This window comes from Balaenoptera borealis (assembly GCF_965194805.1).
Source record: "Balaenoptera borealis genome assembly, chromosome: 12".
Taxonomy (NCBI): domain Eukaryota; kingdom Metazoa; phylum Chordata; class Mammalia; order Artiodactyla; family Balaenopteridae; genus Balaenoptera; species Balaenoptera borealis.
In genome coordinates this window covers 73,300,221-73,320,122 of record NC_138869.1, presented here as the reverse complement: position 1 = coordinate 73,320,122, position 19,902 = coordinate 73,300,221, and the positions used below count along the sequence as shown (strand labels likewise).

General features: G+C 40.5%; 1 protein-coding gene across 1 annotated transcript in view; it reads right to left on the bottom strand.

Annotated features, from left to right (window-relative positions):
- Positions 1–18,298, bottom strand: part of DNAH8 (dynein axonemal heavy chain 8) — a 329,846-nt gene extending 311,548 nt beyond the window's left edge. Inside the window, exons 1-5 of the mRNA XM_082347906.1 lie at positions 17,983–18,298; positions 12,189–12,683; positions 11,945–12,079; positions 6,672–6,756; positions 738–889 (exon numbers count right to left, since the gene is read on the bottom strand). Coding sequence (XP_082204032.1) covers positions 738–889; positions 6,672–6,756; positions 11,945–12,079; positions 12,189–12,638 — 822 coding nt within the window. The 5' untranslated portion in view covers positions 12,639–12,683; positions 17,983–18,298. The remainder of the gene's footprint in view (positions 1–737; positions 890–6,671; positions 6,757–11,944; positions 12,080–12,188; positions 12,684–17,982) is intronic.
- Positions 18,299–19,902: the final 1,604 nt, after the last annotated feature.

Here is a 19,902-nt window from a genome sequence, read left to right as displayed (position 1 = left end):
TAGTGTTCAAATGTTATTTTACATGCTGATCCCATTAAAGAACTGAAAATCATAACCTATTTTACATTACAATAAGTATAGACAATATATCTTATAAACTATTAGGAAAACTTAAGTGGTGAATATTAAGGTTCTAAAATCAACAAACTTTTATTCTGCCTGCATTTAACCATTCACATACTTGCTCATCAAGTAAACACTTTCCCTGGTGCTTTAATTTCTGCATAGGGAAGGAGATATGGCCTGGAGTCCATACAATGTGAGGGAAAAGAAACTGAGCCTCCTACATAAAGAAAGTTCTAGGTGGACAGTTGCCCTGTCCATGAAAAGGGGACGAGAAAAACTCTGTCAGTTGAGGTAAAAAGCAATGAAACTAGCCCTCTGCCCAGAAATTTGGATGGAAAAAACATTGGTCAAAGGGTACAAACTTCCAGTTATAAGATGAATAAGTTCTGGGGATCTAACGTACAGCATGGTGACTGTAGTTAACGATACTGTATTGTATACTTAAAAGTTGCCAAAGGAGTAGATCTTAAATGTCATTACCAAAAAAGAAAAAAAAAGGTAATTATGTGAGGCAATGGAGGTGTTAGCTAATGCTATGGTGGTAATCATTGCACAATGTGTTAAATCAATTCTTTGTATACCTTAAACTTACATAATGTTATATGTCAATTATATCTCAATAAAGCTGGCAAAAATGCTTAAGCATATATTTGAAAAAAATGTAAACATACTTCATGAATGTTTTTAGTATTTATAGGGACATCATTGCGACAGCGAACAAAAACTACACACACTCCTTTTAGTTTCTCTGGGGCTGCGTTGTCTATATACAATCTCATCATTTTTGCCCCCTTGCTTGCTCCAGCAATAGTTCGACCACATTCTGAAAACAAAAGTCAAGAACTTAGCATACGATCACACGACTGATCAAATGTGATAAATTACTGTGGATCTTACACCCTTGTTCCTTGCTTTACTTTAAGAAGTTTTCAATATCATTATGGAATAAAATTTTTTGTCTACAAAAAGATGTAATTGCAAATCTTAAATTGCAGCCTCCTTGGGTGCCTTTCACTGAGTTCTGCACTTTGCTCCTTTTGGCCTGGCCTCAGGCAGGACTTTCATGCAAACCCTTCTCTTATCCCATTCTCAACCCTTTGCCTCCTTAATCCTTGCTAATCTTTCGTATCTCAGCCAAAATGCCACCTCTCAGGTAAACTTTCACTGACTCCCCCAAGAAGATCCTGTCCCCCACTAAATACACTCATAGCACCCAACTTATATTAAATCCTTCCTTGAATTAATTTCAATGAAAATATATCATTAGAAATCTTTCTTCGATGTTTAAAATCTATTAAAAACATGAGAATTCTGTCAGATAGCTGGCTGCAATATTTTTTTTCTTTATTTTTAAACAAATTTTTTTTGGCCGCGTCGGGTCTTAGTTGCGGCACACAGGATCTTCGTTGAGGCACGTGGGATCTTTTCTTTGCGGCGTGTGGGCTTCTCTCTAGTTGTGGTCTGAGGGTTTTCTCTCTCTAGTTGTGGCATGCGGGCTCCAGAGCACGTGGGCTCTGTAGTTTGCAGCACGCAGGCTCTCTCACTGAGGCATGTGAGCTCAGTGGTTGTGGCATGTGGGCTTAGTTGTGGGATCTTAGTTCCCCCACCAGGGATCGAACCCGCATTCCCTGCATTGGAAGGTGGGCTCTTTACCACTGGTACCACCAGGGAAGTCCCTGGTTGCAATATTAATAAGCAAAAAATCAACAGTCTTCCTGTTCACAACCATAACCAATTTGAAATATGATCTAAGAAAATTTTACATCCCTATCACAAAACCATAAACACCTTTTGTCTGCCCAGCCCTCCTTCCTTTGGGTTTGGGGAATTTCTCCCATCCTGTGATTCTGGAGGACACCAGTCTCAGAGCCCTGCAGGGGTACACATGTGAAAACTATAGTAATTAGACTCTCTGCAAGACCGTAAATCTTGAATGCAGAGACACAAAGATAAAAAGGGATCTGAGCAAGGTCAATCTACTGATGAATCCAAAGAAACTGCCCTGAAATCCATGGAAATGCTCTATTCCTATTTTTCCCAAGGCCTGATTGTTCAGTTAGTTCTAAATTTTGTGAACTACCCCAATGTTTTAATTTTTTTGCTTACCTAAGCCAGAGTCTGCATCTTGCTTGCAGCCAAAGAACCCTGAGACATGATATGCAGCAATGTAGAGCTCAAATGCTCATTCATGGAGGTTGGCAGAATTACCTTTACCCTTAATATTCTCCCTTTTTTCCTTGAAAAGTGAACCTGAATTTGTTCCATTTAGCAATCTGTACATTCTTAGGGAGACAACTGCTTTCTCAGCCTCCCTAGCCCCTTGGGTAGTCACGTGACATAAGAAGCTTGGGCTTTCCTGATAAAGGGGAGAGGTGTGACTAGTAGGTCCCTTTCCTACATGATGAAAACCTGTACATAATGTCTAGAGCTTCATCTTGCAACCATGTGGAACAAATATGAACACAAAGCAATGTGTTAAGAATGGCAGAATAGGGGACTTGCCTGGTGGCACAGTGGTTAAGAATCCATCTGCCAATGCAGGGGACACCGGTTCGATCCCTGGTCTGGGAAGATCCCACATGCCGTGGAGCAAATAAGCCATGTGCCACATATACTGAGCCTGCGCTCTAGAGCCGGTGCTCTAAGGCAAGAGAAGCCACCGCAGTGAGAAGCCCGTGCACCACAACAAAAAGTAGCTCATGCTCGCGGCAACTAGAGAAAAGCCCGCACACAGCAACAAAGACCCAATGCAGCCAAATAAATAAATTAATTGAATTAAAAAAAAAAAAGAATGGCAGAACAGAAATAAAATAAGAATCTGGGTTTCTGATGGCGTTAGTGAGCACTTGAACCACTGCTAGCCACTGCCTACCCAGTTATGAGAGAAAAATAGACTCCTTATTTGTTTAAGCTACTATTAGGATTTCCATTACTCACAGCTGAACATATTCCTGGCTTCTAAAAATCCAAATGCAGCTACACTATAGAATACTATACAGCATCTTTTAAATTAGATAAATCTACATTTAATAACATAAAAAATGTCTAGGTTATACTGTCAAGTCCAAAAAGTAAGTCAAGAATAAAACATGTTATATGATCATATTTTTAAAATGATAATAAGTGTCTACATGTTAGCACATGCATATAAGAAAGACATGTAGAGGAATACTTACCAAGCTGATAAATGTATTATTTTTGGAAATAGCAAAAATAATAATTAAAAGTGTGTCTACCCTTTCTTCTGGCAGTTCTCCTGAGAATTCTTCCTAAAAAGTCTTCCTAATCCACGTAAAATTAGCTTCAATGATATTCATTGAGGCATTGTTTAAAGGAGAAAAAAGTTGTGAGCAACCTAAATTCTAATAATAAGTTTTGAACCTGATAGTTGTATCAGCCTAATGAAGTACAATGCAACTGTTTAAAATTTAATTGTGGAAATGTATCAGTGGCATGGAGAAGACAATATTATCAATTTTTAAAAGCTACCATAGAATAATATATAGAGTTGGATCCCATTTTTATAAAGCATCTATAAATTGGTTTTTATTAGTTCAATTAAACTGAAAAAAAAAAAGGAAGCATATCTTGGGTGACATGGTCCCCAAACAGGAAATGCAATCTTTTTGAAAATAATTAAGAGAAGGCTGAACCAACTCTCATGGCTACTGAGTTCCTTTTTCTTTCTGAGACTGGACTATAATCTTGGAGGACAAGACTTTTTTTAGGGAGTGAGGCAAAGTTTACATGGCACTTGCCCTGAGCCCAGCATACACCACGGTCCTCCCAATCCCATGAAGTGAGTTCCATCACTGTTCCCATTTTACAGATGAGAAAACCAAGGCCTGGAGAGGTGAAATAACTTTCCCAGTGTGACCCAGCGAGTAAAGAGTGGAACTTGTCTTCACCACATCACTTCTGACCCTCTCCAGAACCGACCTTTAAACCAGTGTGTCAAACAGTGTCTATCTGTGATTCCCTCCTCCCTGCAGGCCCAGGGGTCTGCACACCATCAATGGAGGGTGTGATAAGCTCTGCATTTTAAGAAAACAACATCTGGTCTGGGATACTCTCACCCATATACCAGGACACACAGGATAACCTGTGTAGAAGAAATGGAAAGTTTCGCACTGTTGACACTGACTTGAAATCCACCCTGAGCTCCAAAGTTCGGACCAAGGCTATTTAGAAAGATAATTGTTAGGGCAGAGGGGTCTTAGAATCCAGCAGGGCACTGAGTATGGGGAAAGTGGCTTCCTTCTCAGTCCCACCTTGGCCCCTTACACTCTCATCCAGTACCCGCCTACTCCCCATCAAGTTTTGCCTCCTCAGGACCCACAGGGCTGGTGGTCTGAGTAACAAGGCATAGGCATAGGCGCTGTCTGGAGGAACAAGTCATTGGGCTGCTGAAGTTTGCAGTGACCAGCACAATCCCAGGAGGGGCAACAGTTTGTAGTTACTTGGTCACTCTTCCAGCTGAAGAATGCACGTCCCCCTTCTCATCTGTCTTGTACTTTCATAAATTTTGACAAAGAACGACCCAAAGCACCAGAGTGGGTACAAGGTCAGCAAACCACAAAGCATTCCCAGCCTCCAGCACATTTGGAATAAGTGAGATGCTACTTGTGAGCCATAAAAGAGGTGATTACTTTCCTGGTTAAAGGCAGCAAGAATGCCGTAGGCTGTGGAAAGGTGGAGGCACAGAGAGCCCATCTCAAACTTACCCTGTCATCCAGAAGCATCTTGGGGAGCTCTGTCTGTCTGGTGGTGTAATCTTGGCACAAAAGGAATATTCTTACTAGCTGTACATTCTTGTTTTGGCCCAATATGTTTGAAAATGACACTTTTTTTTTTTTTCTGCTGAAAGCTTGAGAGTTTCATTATTATTATTTATACTATACTCTTCCAAAGAAGGTTTGAGGCAATATACAATAACAATAAATGCTGTGGACTGAATGTGTCCCCCCAAATATATATATGTATAGCAATATATATATATATATATATATATATATACTGCAAAATAGGATCCAACTCTACATATTATATATGCAACTCTGGATGTCAAGGAGTCAATGAACTGTGAATATGTCTTAGACTTGCAGCAATACTTATAATTTGGGTTGTTAAAAACATCTAAATTAGTGATCAGAAGATAAAACTAGCAGAAGATAAAACTATATACATAGTGGTATATATACTGTGTGTATATATATGTACATACCTCATACATACTGTACATATACATATCAAAATACATAGAGAGAGGGAAATACACACACACACATATATATACCAAAGAAGTTACAGAAGGATACTCATCAAGGAGTTAACTTGATTATTCCAAGTGAGTGGGAATCTGGGTGGTAGTTTTAATTTTTCTTCTAATTGTAGTTATTTTCTCACCTTTCTATATTTTCAGCTATTGTTTTAATTTGTAATGAATTATGAAAATTTGGACCTTACAGTAATGTCCCAGCATAAGAATTGTGAGAGACAGAAGATCAATAGAGCAGACATAGTCACTAATCATGAATCTACATATTTTGTTGGTGAAGAAAGACTTATATATATTAAACAATTAGATGAAAACAGAAGAACATGATCAAGTGGTGTATTTTACAATGCAAACTTTAAGAGACAGGCATTTGGAGGATAGTGATGGATGTGGTTTGGAACACTCTGGGAAGGCTCTGAAGTAAAGAGAATGCCTGAGGCGATCCGGAAGAGGGGTAGGATTTGGCTGGGTGGAGACACTTAGGGGGTGGAGAAAAGGGCACGGAAATGACTGGTGTGGACAGACAACCATGAAGACTGGCTTAGAGAGAGCAGCAAGTTCATGTTTGGCAGAATAGGAGATCAGACTAAATAAGTACTGTGTGTCCAGGTTATGACAGGCCTTAGTGGAATAAATGAAGAGTTTGGACTCAATCCAACAGCAGGACAATGAAAGATTTACTTGGCAGGAATAAGTAGTATGGATTTCAGAGAGGAAATCTGGTAACAGAGATACTGGTTTTCAATCTGGAATACTGGGGCAGGCATGAGATAGGAGCCTAGCTTAAAGGCAGCAGAGGAGGAAAGCAAGAAAGAACCAACAGAGGGGACACGGTAAAATCAACAAGATTTATAAGATAAGTAGTCTAAAACCAAAGGATGATCCGTGTACCTAGTTATTAAGACAAAAGTTTAATGACCTGGTAAAGTATCAGTTCTTTTTGGAATAACGTGAAAAGTAGGGAAAGCCAGATATTCCACTGTCAGCTGCAGCAAACACAAGATGCTGACCCAGGACCACAGGGAGTGACTGCTGTGCTTTTGGGTGGTTTCATGACTATTTCTAGTCATCTGACAACACGTGTACAAAATGGCTCTGCCTGTTTCAAGGAAAAGGCAATTAAATTCTAGTGAAAATGTGTATTCCCAGGAGAGGTCAATGACTTCTATAAGGATGCTTTCTTCTTCAATCATTATAGCAATCTTGTAAGCTCCTGGTAAATTTTCTTTATAAATATAGGATCGTCTATGTATAAGAGAAAAGATATGCTGCACTTTAACATTCATTCATGAATAGCTGGCATGTTACCATTGCAAAACATCCTTACCAAGACCAGGTACATCTCCTTCCTGGTACAAAAACTTCAATGTCTTACAACCATCTTTCATAAAAAAAAGAGTAAATGCTTCCAGCTGTTAAACAAAAGAGAAAATGATAATCAATAAAATGACTAAGAAACTATAATCAAATGAACCAAGCCCTGTGCTAGGCATTTTACATACCTTAGTCCTCATAGTTTTGTAAATAAAGAAAATGAGGCTAAAAGAGTTTATTCAAGGTACACAGAAGCAGGTACATCAGAGGCAGGATTAGAATCCGAACTAATTTAACTCCAAAATTATCATGGAATATAGGGTGAATTCTATTTCCAAACCTACATTACTGATCTACATATATAAGTGGGCCTCCACTTACCTAACTCTGCCTCACAGCATCTTATAGGGGTAAATAGGTGAGTCCAGCTGGAGGTAAACATAAAGAATTATTAAGAGAAACTACTCTTTTTTTTTTGGTTGCACTGGGTGTCTTGCAGGATCTTAGTTCCCTGACCAGGGATTGAACCTGTGCCCTTGGCAGTGAAAGCACGGAGTCCTAACCACTGGACCGCCAGGGAATTCCCAAGAGAAACTATTCTTAAAAGTTGATTTGTGGAACAGTAAAACTTGCCTTATTAACTAACTGTTTTGTTTGACCAGTTATTTGAGTAATTATATATTCAGCAATTATAATTTGACCTATATTGTAGCCAAACTAATATAAAAACAAATTAATATAATGTCTTCCATATTTATGAGCATGAATTTAATTACTTATGAGTCAGTATAATTATCTTAGTAAGTAGATATCTAGGTCACATAAACAAAATCTCTCACACATCATTAGGGAAACACAAGTTTACTGACCTCCCTTCACCTAGTCCCACTGATTTCATACATAAGTGTCTCTCTTGGGCAGTGGGTTTCTCTTCACTTACTGACCAATTCCTGTAGGAAGTATCTCAGGTCTGGCAAAGCCTCTCACCCTTGGACAATGGTTCTCAAACTTTTGTGTGCATCAGAGAAGCAACTAGGGGACGTCTTAAGAATACAGAATGCTGGGCCTGAGGATTTGCATTTCTAAAAGGTTCCAGGCGATGCTGCTGGTGGTCCTGGGACCACGTTTGGGAACCACCACCCTGGGAGATGAAATGGAGCCACGGAGATGCGCAAAATTCTAGCCCTTCATCTTCTACTCTTCCATCTCACACATAAACTTGGCTCTCTTGCATAATTACCACCTAAAAGGTACAGAAGCTGTCAGCATAGCTATTCTTGCCCAGTTCCACACTTTCATGCTGTATGTGACTTCTATGACCCATCAGCTTTGAATGCATCCAAACTCTCAAAAGTAGACCACATGACTGTGATAAAAAAAAAATCTCAATATCAAGCGTAATGAATTCTTGTTTTTTAGACATGTTGTACGCCTGAGGCCAGCAGAGTGAAAACCGTCATGGGCCAAAATCATGACTGCGGTTAAAAATTCACTTATAATACGTAATATTTTACAAATACTTCATCTGAGCTTCACCACAACCTTGCATTAGGTAAGGCGGCATTATTATGCCCCTCTTGCAGAAAAGAAAATTAAAGCTAAAAAAGAATTTGAGGGGACTTCCCTGGTGGCGCAGTGGTTAAGAATCCGCCTGCCAATGCAGGGGACACGGGCTCGAGCCCTGGTCCAGGAAGACCCCACATGCCGTGGAGCAACTAAGCCTGTGCGCCACAACTACTGAGCCTGCGTGCCACAACCACTGAGCCCATGTGCCAGAACTACTGAAGCCCGCATGCCTAGAGCCTGTGCTCCGCAACAAGAGAAGCCACCGCAATGAGAAGCCCGCGCACCACAACGAAGAGTAACCCCTGCTCGCCGCAACTAGAGAAAGCCCACGCAGCAACGAAGACCCAACGCAGCCAAAAATAAATAAATTAATTAAAAAAAAAGAATTTGAGGACTTCCCTGGTGGTCCAGTGGTTAAGACTCTGTGCTTCCACTGCAGGGGGCACAGGTTCGATCTCTGGTCAGGGAACTAAGATCCCGTGTGCTGTGCGGCCCAGCCAAAAAAATAATAATAAATTAAAAATAAATAAAAATAAAAAGAATTTGAGTGAAGGACCCAAAGACACATAACCACAAGTGCAGAACCTGGAACTCCAGATCTGCTCTCTTTCCACAGAACTGTGTTGCTGCTGTCTTGACTTTGGAAAACACTATCATGTAAGCCAGGAAAGTAATGTCTGTGACTATCATGAGCAGCACTGAATGAAAGTAGCAGGAACACATGAAGTAGCAAAGGCTTGAATGCCAATGCAGCAGAAACCTCTGTATTGGTTAGGGTCCTGGCAAGCAAAGGAGTCATAACAAAGAGGTTCTGAAGAAACCTTATAATAAAGAGGCTACTTCCAGAGGCCAGAGCAGGGTGAGGGAAGCTGTGGCACTAGCAGCAACACAGGACTAGCAACAGAGGAAAACCAGTACCACCTCAAGGCCTGGAAGGGAGGGCGCTGGGGGGAATGGGGTAGCGGGAAGCAGGCTGAGAGCTGGAGCTGGGGGAAAGGGACTGCTCGGGAGGACACTGGCAGAAACGTGGCCAAGTGGGGAGGGATCAGGCTTCTTTCTCTTCTGCCCGCCAATCTCCTGCTGGTGGCTCCCAGAAGCCGAGCCACGTGAAAACCAGAGGATGAGAGAGCCCATGTGGTAGATTCAGGAGAGGTCAGCCTTCCAGGCCACAGAGCAGGGTGGAGCACAGTTGGGAATGGATCTGAAGGCAAACAAAATAACCACCACATCTTCCGTTGTCTACCCTTTTGCGGAGCCTTTAACGAACTGTTTTCACTCTGGATTGTGCAACAGGCCTCACATAAAAGAAAAACTTTTCCGTACACCCAGTTACCTAAACAACCACAACAAAACATACCACCCCTTGCTCCAACTTCTTACTCACCCATCCATTAATCGTGATGCCAATTTACTACATGTTCTTGCTTTGTCCATGTAATCAAATGAGCACTCTAATCTCTCCCAGATTTTGACACTGGTTTCCATCCTAGATGTACTTACTATCTTCCCTCCACTGTGGCTTTGCAATTCACCAGCAACTCTTAAGGAAACACCTTTCCTGGCTTGATTCTTCCCTTAATCCTTGATTTCCCATTCCTTGCAGCCTAAGCAGTGTCTGGCCTGGTCCATGATAGCCTTAAAGGAAGAAGCTAACCACAAAGACCCAAAGTCCAAGACACGCCCCCAGGAATGACAAGTGGAAGGGTTTGCAGGCATTGGGCACTCCCACTTCCTGGTCAGCATGCTAGCCAGTGAGAGAGACTTCCTCCAAGTAGAGAATGCCAGCCCAGAAAACCAGGTGGCAAATATTTAAGGGTGATAATACCACCTCTGTAGATACCCATCTCCTCAACTTAGTCCTAGCAGCAGTCTTCCTCTGAAGGCACTGCCCAGTCCCCACGTCTATGCCTAAATCTTTTGCAGAGCTAGTGGGATTCCAATTGTGAAGTTAGCCAAATATGTGGCCTTGAAATTTTCAGGTGCAACAACATTGATTACCTATATGGTTTCTTCCCTAACCAAGCACAGGAATGGTGCTTGGGACAGGCCTGAAGCCTGGGCCTACTGAGAGTCACATTTTTTAGAAATTGGCCTTTCCTTCATCTCTTGGTCATCTGCTCAGTGATGTGTGCAAGGTTGTTTTGCATCACTTTCTTCTACCTAGAGAATAGGCAGACACATAACCAGAGGTACCAGAGGAGCCAAAATAGTAGAGAAGAGAGGCCAGGAGAGAAGAACACAAATGAAAGAACAATACAAACAAACAAAAACAACTTGAGAGTGGCAAAGAGAATCCTGTTGCCATTGGGTGGTATCATCCATAGCCAGGACAGGTTACAGAATTTGTGAGGCCCAGTGAAAAATGAAAATTCAGAACCACTTCTTTAGAAATTATTAATAATTTTAAGATGGCAAAAGGAGATCATTTATCCAAGGGCAGGGCCCTTCAGCACAAGGGCCTACTCAACTAATAGCCCGCATGCCTGTGAAGCCATCCTTAGCCACACACACATTCCCACGGGGAAGTTTGGTGACCTGGGAAACCATCCTACTTCCAGTTGCTTGCTGTGGCACCTCTTGTTTTATGTACACATCTCCAAGTTTGTCTATCCTTTGCCATTACAATAGCTCAGAGCTATTGATCTCTCCGCATCAATCACATGCCCATGTCACTGTAACACACTAAGGGAACAAGAAAATGATCAATCCCATTCAACTGTCAGGGGCCTGCCAGTTCTAAAGCTTTATAAGGGTCCTGGAAGAAATGAAGGGCAGACAACTTCCAGAACTTGGTAACATACTGCATCAAGCAAGGGAGAGGCTCTTTTAGGAAACATTCCACAGACTCTTCACTCCTAGAGCAAGCTAAAGAGTTTTGCCCAAGTTCACTGGGCAAGAACAGGGAGTATGGACCCTGATAATGGCAACCTCACCACAGTGCCGCCCCCAATGCAACTCTCTCACCCTTGCATTCAGTGGGACAATCGGCTCACCACCAGCATGTACCTGCTCACTGGTCTTGTAGAAGCTCCAGCCCAGGTCACTCCTAGACTTGATAAAAAGCTCAAGCAGCTAAGAGTAATTTTGTTGAAAATTTAGAACCTGAGCTATAAGCAAGCTATGACAGTGCTTCCAGGAGCTGCTATGAAAGTCACAGTTTATCATATATTACTATAATTAAGGTGACCATATAAATTCACCATCCAAAACTGGGACCCTTTTAGGAGAGAAAGGAGGAACTGTTAATAATTATGCTAGAAAAGTAGGCATAATCCAGGGCTGTCCCTGGCACGCAGAGACACATGGTAATCACCTCGTTGTTTTCGACTATATTCATGCAGTAGTCACTGTTCCCTAGCTCTATTTCTGCAGTTTGTTTTTCGACCCAAATGATTTGCACGTGTAGTTTATATAACCTGTACTTTTAAAATATCACTCTACCTGTGCTTGACTATCCCTCTAACTTCTGACGCCATTTTGAGTTAGAATCTTAGCTCAATTCTAGTTGCCAACTCTTTTTTTCCCTTCCTCCACAATAGTAGGCCAAACTAGAAATATCATCCAATTGGCTATTAACTAGGTAAAATAAAGCTTCTTCTCTATTCAGTTAAATCCCAACCGTCTCTTTCTAAATGCTTTGTTGTTCACAACGATTCAAGTTTCTTCAACCAATCACTTCTCAAAGAGTAATTAAAAAATAATAATAAGACTTAAACTTACAGATGGGCAATCCAAAATTAATTCTTCCACAGTTGTTATGTCCAGGCCAAGCTTTTCTGATAGAATTTCAAATATATATTTGTATGAAGGGTCAATTTTCATTTTTCGGTTTTCTCTTGCATCTCTAAATCTTGCCTAAAGAATGAAAACCATGTGTAAAAATTGTAATTATGAAGAAAAATCACCAAAATATTTCATTTCAGATAAAAGTGACACTTAATAAAAATGGTATTATAAGCAAAACCTGTCTCTCTTTTAATGTTTCCTGTAGATTTGAAAAGCCACTCATACTTCGGAGATATTTGGATGATCTGCGGGAAGACTGAGAGAGCACATCAGAAGGCATTGATTGAACCATTCGGGGCGCAGGCCTAGGTCGAACCCTTCTCGGATCCGGGTCATCTTCGTCTGGCATAACTATCCTTTCATCAGAAGGAATGAGATTCATATAATCACTTAAAGAGGAAGTAGGACCTTTTTCGGAAAGAGAGACAGTATCTTCTTCAGATGCCTCTTCTGCGAGGGGCGGGGCCTCTTCACTGGAAGGAGGAAGAGCCTCTTCTTCCGGAGGCGGGGGAGCCTCATCTCCTGGATCCGGAGGGGCAACATCTTCTGAGCTAGGAGGTGCTGCCTCTCCCGAAGAGGGCGGGGCTTCTTCTTCCGGAGGGGGTGGGTCACCTTCTTCAGCGCTCATGTTATCCACTCCTTCCACCTGCAGAGCACCTTAAAACTTCAAAACCTAGGATTATAAAATTTTTTTTAAAACTGTTCAATAAATTGAGTATGATGTATTAATTTATCCCTCCCATTGAAGCTAGACAGGTAGCAAAATTATCTGTTTCTCCCATACTGCATTATCTAAAGAAACTAAGTTTACAGGGCTAGAGAGAGAATTTCTTTTTAAGTGGGACAGCGCGTGCACACGCGCACACACACACACACACCCCTACACCTACACAACTCTACGGTCTTTTTCAAACTATAAGTAACCACTGCAATTGATGGGAGGACACCTGTCCTCAGGTATGGAAAAAGGGCTGAAAAAAGAGTGAGAGCAACTGTACTCAAGGACCAACTGGTGATCAACACCAGGATACTTATCCAAGAGATCAAGCAAAGAACTACATGGACTGAAATGTTCCTTGCTTGGGGAAACTCTGCTACTATACAATTCACCAATCAGACACTCAACTGTCCAGCCATCTCATCTATATGAGCATAACCAGGACCACCCCAAAAGCATAAAACATATTCTCGGAAGCCAGAATGAATATCCCAAGTCCAAACATAAAATTCATGCTAAAATGCGATTGTGACTATTTACTGAAGCAACGATATCATAAAAAGTATAAATCCAACCTACGCAATCAGAAAAGCTCCAATTATAAAGGAGTGTGTAAGTTATCATGAGCAAATAACAAGGAAAATTAGGGGGCGCCAGCAGAATGGGACAAAACGTTACTTACAGAAAAAAAAAAATCATATTTAGGGCAATAATCAAGCCTCCATCAAAATAAATAGGAGTTTGGGATATGGCTAAGATCCAGAAACCAGTATAACAGTAAATACCTGAAGAACAAAAGAACAAATTCCAAAGCAGATAGTTCAAAAGAAGATGATAAAGAGGCTTTCTAGTGAGAAATTCTGAGGACACTGGTGCAGACCTGGCCTAAGTAAGATGGTGCTTTGCATGAAGGGACACCAGCAGCCCTCCATCAGACACAGAGATAGCCTGTAACCTGCACCTGACATCTGCCCTCGCCAGGTTTTCCAAAGGACCCATAAACAGCTGAAATTGTTTTCTTTGATATGCTAGGTTGGCCTATTCAAGAACAGAAAGACCCAAACTGACCTTTTAGTTGCCAGCTAACCAGTTTACCTACCCACACCCAAGATGTCAAACAAGGACCAATGTTCTCAAACTGCTACAATACCCAGGAGTTGCGTGTGCATTACGTTCTTACACTTGAAACTGGCCTAGAGGAGTTGGTTGTGCCATCTATAATAACTCAAGAACAGTTATGATGATATACATTAGTGAAGTCGTATCAACTACCTGTCACTCTGCTCAAATTTATGCTTTTGAATTCTGCAAAACAATTTACTCCATTAAGAGAATCGTGCCTTCTCTCAAAGGATATCAACAGGCATTGTTGTCTGGTTTCTGAAACGAAAGCAAAATTTACTTTAATTTCAATAAATGGTGAAACACATGTACTGATTGAGCTCAGTAGGGCCGGAGAGCTTCTCCATAGGCAGTAAATGCTCTTTCTAGAGATACACAGTTATTTAAGCCAGTATAGAGCCACTATAATTTAAGCCATCAAGGAAAGATTAAAGTTGAATCATGACATTTTGTTTAAGAAATCAAGGAAGTATACAATAAATCTTAATGAGTTTTCCATCTAAAAATGACAACTATTTCTTAAGTGTTGGCACAGATTCACAGATTAAATTTTCACAAAATGTTATTACCCAACACAATTAATTCCCTGGAGATTCAAGATAGTTAAGATTCATGGCACATAATTTCAGAACTAGAAAATAAACCTTAGAAATCACCTAGTTTAACTCTCCCTTTTTACTGATAATGAAACTAAGATCCAGAGAAGTCACAGATCTTATCCAACTACACACCCAATTGATCTTTCTAAACTTCAGATCATATCATATCACGGCCCTATTTAGTTTTGCCCCCTTGTTCACCTAGCTATTTGTAATCTTGCAATGAAAGGATATCAAAAGCTAAAAAAGCTTAAGGTAGTCCTGAATAACATCAGTTAGGTTAAACAAAATCTATGACTAAGGTCAGGCTGAATCGATAGGCTTAGAGAAGGAAAATTGAAAGCAAGTAAAACGGAATGGGAAAGAAGGAAAGAAAGCTGAAAATAAGACAAATAGAGTGTAAAGAGAAGAAAAAAAACCCCAAAATCCTCTCCCTCCGTTTCTGTGCCACAGTTGCCATCATTCAAAGTGGTGTGAGTAACTGAAACACGCCCAAGGGCATGACACTCACTCTTGGAGAAAGAAAACAAGACAAGATTCTTGTCCTCCAGCATTCACAATCCTATTGAGGAGATAAAGTAATCTTTGCAAATCAACCAAGAGTGTAAAATTGTAGAGTTCTACCAGAAAAGGAAATTAGAAAAGGAAAAAATTAGTGTGGACAAAATAGACAAAGATGATTTCATGCAGGATTTGGACATAAGTTGGCCTTGAAGGATAAGAAGGATTTAATCAGAAGCGGAAAGAAAAAAATCTAGATAAAGAAGTAAAGAGGTAAAGCTACGAAAAATTATGAAGAGGTCAGAAGGGGGAGAATTTAGCTGGGAAAAACAAGTGCCTAGAATTATGCAATATCATATTTATTCTTCCAAAAGACCACAAATAGCAAGGATTCAGAATCAGTTAAAAAAGAACAAAATGTGGTTTTCATACAAACACAGATTCTTAATGTTAACATGTTAGGGAACAGGCTCAGTTCTACTCAGACCTTTTTTTCTAGCACTCCTAGGTCATGTGTGAAAATCTCCTAATCAAGAATTCCCCAAGTTTATAATAAAATACACTGAAAGAGGTCATTGTGAGTTACTCTGCTCCTATGGTAATCTAATAAACATAGTCTATAGCCTCAACTCAGGTAAACATATTTAAATATAACATACATATACTTTCCACCTCTATGTGTGTCTCCTTACCTCAGTTTCCTTGGGATTTATGTGAAGCTGTTTTAAGGGAGGCGGGGAACAGCATTTAATTTCTAAAACTTATCAGAATACTCCTCTCAGAATATATGTTTTATGTAAAGAGTTCAATTTGCACTCTGTGAATTGAGTGCTGACATATATATCTCAAGCTAAGGACAGGGTAAGCTCTTATTTTGTGAACATAAAGAGTCTTTATGGTCAGTAGTCTGTACACAATGGCAATACGGAAAATGATAACAAGGTATTAATTGCTATCATGACTGAGAAACAAGTAATTTCTAAATAATTTGTTACAGTTTACATTTTTACCTCAGACTCTCAAAATAAATAAATTACTACTGCCATTTTGCGGAGATTTTGCTTAAGGAAGCTGTAGAATTCTTCCTCTGATGAAATCATTTGAGATGCTTTTCCTACATGGTTTTCAAATGTCAAATCATACTTGGCATGTAATGAACTCTAAATATAAAATGTCAGTTTACCACTCCCAAAGACTGGTGTAATTATTTAACTGTAACTTAGAAAATGTACACAGCTGTTTTATATAGAAGAATTCCTAAAAACTGTAGCAAAAATTTTAATAGATTACATAGTTGAAATGGAAAAAGTTTTAGTAAATATAAATTAGTTTACTATATATACACATTCACATGTTTGTATATAAGCAACATGTTTGCAACAGCAAAAAGAAGCAAGAAAACAAATACACTTCCTGGAAACAACCAAAATGTTCCTTAATAAAGGATGCATTAATTATACCATAGTACTCTGTTCAATAAAGTTTTAATTTGACATTAGCAATAAAAATAATGAGGTAAAGCTATATATACAGATATAGAAACATCTCAATCACATATTGTTACATGGAGAAAAAAACCAAGGTAGTACTGTGCATTGTATATCAATTGTATAAATTTTTTAAAGTGTATGTAGGCATATACATGGTATTTCATCTATTCTAAGATGCACACTTTTAAGAAGGTTTAACTGGCAACCATTTTTCCTTTCCTCACATCTTTTTCCTTTATGCTGTTACATATAATATGTAGTTTTCATCTATGTAATTGCATAAAATTATAATCAGTAACAGTTTAGATTTAATAAAATGCATTAGAAGCTTTCCAGGAAAGATACACAATGAATTATGAACAATGATTACCTTGAGTAAAAAAGGCCAGATAAGAGAAGCAGAGGAAGAGCTGTACTTTTCAATTTGATAACTTTATGGTTTTTTAAAAATTATAATCATGTGCATATTTTACTTGTATAATATGTGTTTATATCATATACAATAGCACACAATATGTGTTTATATTTTTCTCCTATATATCTTAGGACTTAAAATTTAGAACCTAAATTTCCCTCTGAATTTTAGAACTTAGCAAGATTACTTCGGCAACAAAGGGGCGGGCCTTTACTCCAAGTATTCACGCTTTGCTGGCCATAAGAGCACAGAGGGGATGCGGGATAAACACCTTTTCGTCTTCTCCTCCTCCTCCTCCTCCCCGTGTCCTCCCCAGACAACTTGCTGCCAAATACAATCATTTTATATTCCCACCACCCCTTCTCTTTAAGTTCAATTTTGGAGGTTCATTGGACGTCCACAAAATCATTCCTAGTCATTTCCAGGAGCAAGTTTCCATTTCAACCACACCCCTTTCTCTTGTGCCCATCTCTGTACCCCTATCCCTTCATGATGACTAAGGGGTCTCTGCGTGCTTGGCCACTGGGACGACATACACAACCGAGAAGCCCCTCCAAAGCAAAGCGCACAAACGGAGGTGGGGGGTGGGTGGGGGAGAGGGCAGACTGTTAAACACACACAGGGTGGTCAACGTCAAGAAAAGGTGAATGAACAAAGGGCTGAAAGAGACTAGAAGGGAAAGAAACTTCTGGAAAAAACCACAGAGATGATGACATTTGACTTGGGTCTGAAGAGCTGTCAGGAGAGGACGGGAGAGGGGACTATCCTAGCAAGAGAGCAGGGAAAGGCTCAGCTTACTTAGGAGAAGTGGCAAATTTAGTGCTGAGATTTTCGTGGTGTAGGGGAGTGAGGAGGAGCGAGGGCAGAAGATTAGCCTGAATGGCTAGACCTTCTGTTTGTCTTACTTTTGAATTCTTAAAAGGGGGAGCGGAGTGTGGAGTCTGTCAGACGTCCAACGAAGAGACTGGGATTCACCAAGGGCAGGGGCTCGCTGCGGGTTGTAGTGGGGTGAGAACTGGACAGGTTGGGGGCATTAGCGGGGAGCTGGGGGGCAGAGGGAGGCAAGTAGGCCGGACCTCAGCGGGGCGGGGAATCCGGCTCTGCGCGAGTCTCCGAGGCGCACTCACCCGCCGCTCAGCTCAGCCTGGCGGCCCCGAGCGTCCGCGCAGCCCCGGGAGCTGCTCCTGCTCGGTCTCCGCGGCCACCGAGGCTCGGCCGTTGGGAGTCCGAGGCCCGCTCGCTCCCCGGCGCCCCGCGCGGGCTCCGCCGGGCTCTGCTCCCTGCGGGGCGCGGGGGCGCGGGCTTTCCCCACCCCGTGCCGCCCCCCGCGCGCTCGCGGGCCAGGACAATCACCCCACGAGCCTGAGAAGTGAAACACTGTTTAGGGGCCCTTGGGCCGCCGCGGCAGGAGCAGCTGCCTAGAGATGGAATATTTCAGGGGGTGGGGACTTGGGAGGATTCCAAGGTAGGCTTTGAGGGGATTGGTACGGAAATGCCTTGATATATAAAACAGCGTTTTCTATGACCTTTACGTTTTCTGAAGTTACTTCGTGTCTCACTAGAGAACATTAAATGTTTTCCTTTGAATTTGTTTGCTCAGAAACCTATGACTGGTAATATAGAGTGGAAAGACTGAAGAAAACTGACTACTTTTCAAAGTTTACCCCCCTTCGGCCCTTTCCAGTACATTTCTGCTTTTACCCCTGACGAGGCGTGATGGGTCTCCATTTTAATTAGGTGTTAAATATATATATATATACATATATATATATATATATATATATATGTATATATATATATACATATATATATACATATATATATATATATATATATATATATATATATATATTCTGTGCTACCCAGTAACTCAATTAGTTCTGAAACTCAGATTGTGAACATGCTGTAGTCCTGGGTGTCCTCATTTATAAAATAAAATGCAGGAGATAAGATGATCTCTAAGTTCCCTTCTTGTTCCAAAAATCTATAACTCCATGATGTTTGGTTTCAAGACTCATTGACTGAAAGATGATACTATGGACAGAAATAAAAACATCAAGACAACCCACTGGAAATGTCTAAATGTTGTAGGGAATGTACAATTAAAGTACACAGATTATCAATATTTGTTGTTATAATTGTCCTAACATAGCCACATGATCTTATTATCAAATAACAATTTAAGTAGCCAGCCAGTCAAGTAAAATATATATAAAATATATATAAATATATATAAATATTGAGTAACTATCCACAGTTCATTCTTTGAGCTTTTCTTTATGGCTGAAACAGCACACCTATACCCTGTTTAGTTGTCCATCCTATTTAGTTTGAAAAAAAAAACACTGACAATAGAGACCTAGGCAACTAATAAAACAATGTTCGTTAAGGAAAATTAACTCTACCATAAAAGTGTTTTAAACATACTCTGAGTAGATTTCCTAATCTTAATTTTACTAACATACAAAACAAAACAAAAAACAAAACAGGTATGTGCACCTTGCAGTGGGTTGAATTGTGTCCCCCTAAAATAAGTCCAAGTCTGTTGTTTCCTGCTACCTGTCTGTGAATGTGACGTTATTTGGAAATAGTGTCTTTGCAGGCAAACTTAAGGATCTCAAGGTGAGATCACCCTGGATCTACAGTGGGCCCTTAATCCTATGACTGGTGTCCTTAGAAGAGAAAGAGGAGAGAGATTTCAGACACAGGGAAGGAGGCCATGTGAAGACCCAGGCAGAGATTGGAGTTATGCTGCCACAAACCAAGGAACACATGGAGCCACCAAAAGATGGAAAAGGCAAGGAAGGATTCTTCCCTAGAGCCTTTAGAGAGAGTATAGTCCTGCCAACAACTTGATTTCACACTTCTAGCTTCCAGAATTGTGAGAGAATAAATTTTTGTTGTTTTAAGCCACCAAGTTTTTGATGATTTGTTACGTCAGCTCAAGGAAACTAATATCCCTTCTACCAAAAAGGAAACAGTTGTAAACTCTATTTGGAATTTGTGTCTTCTAAAATAGTGACTATCTAAACTATTCCTTCCCCACT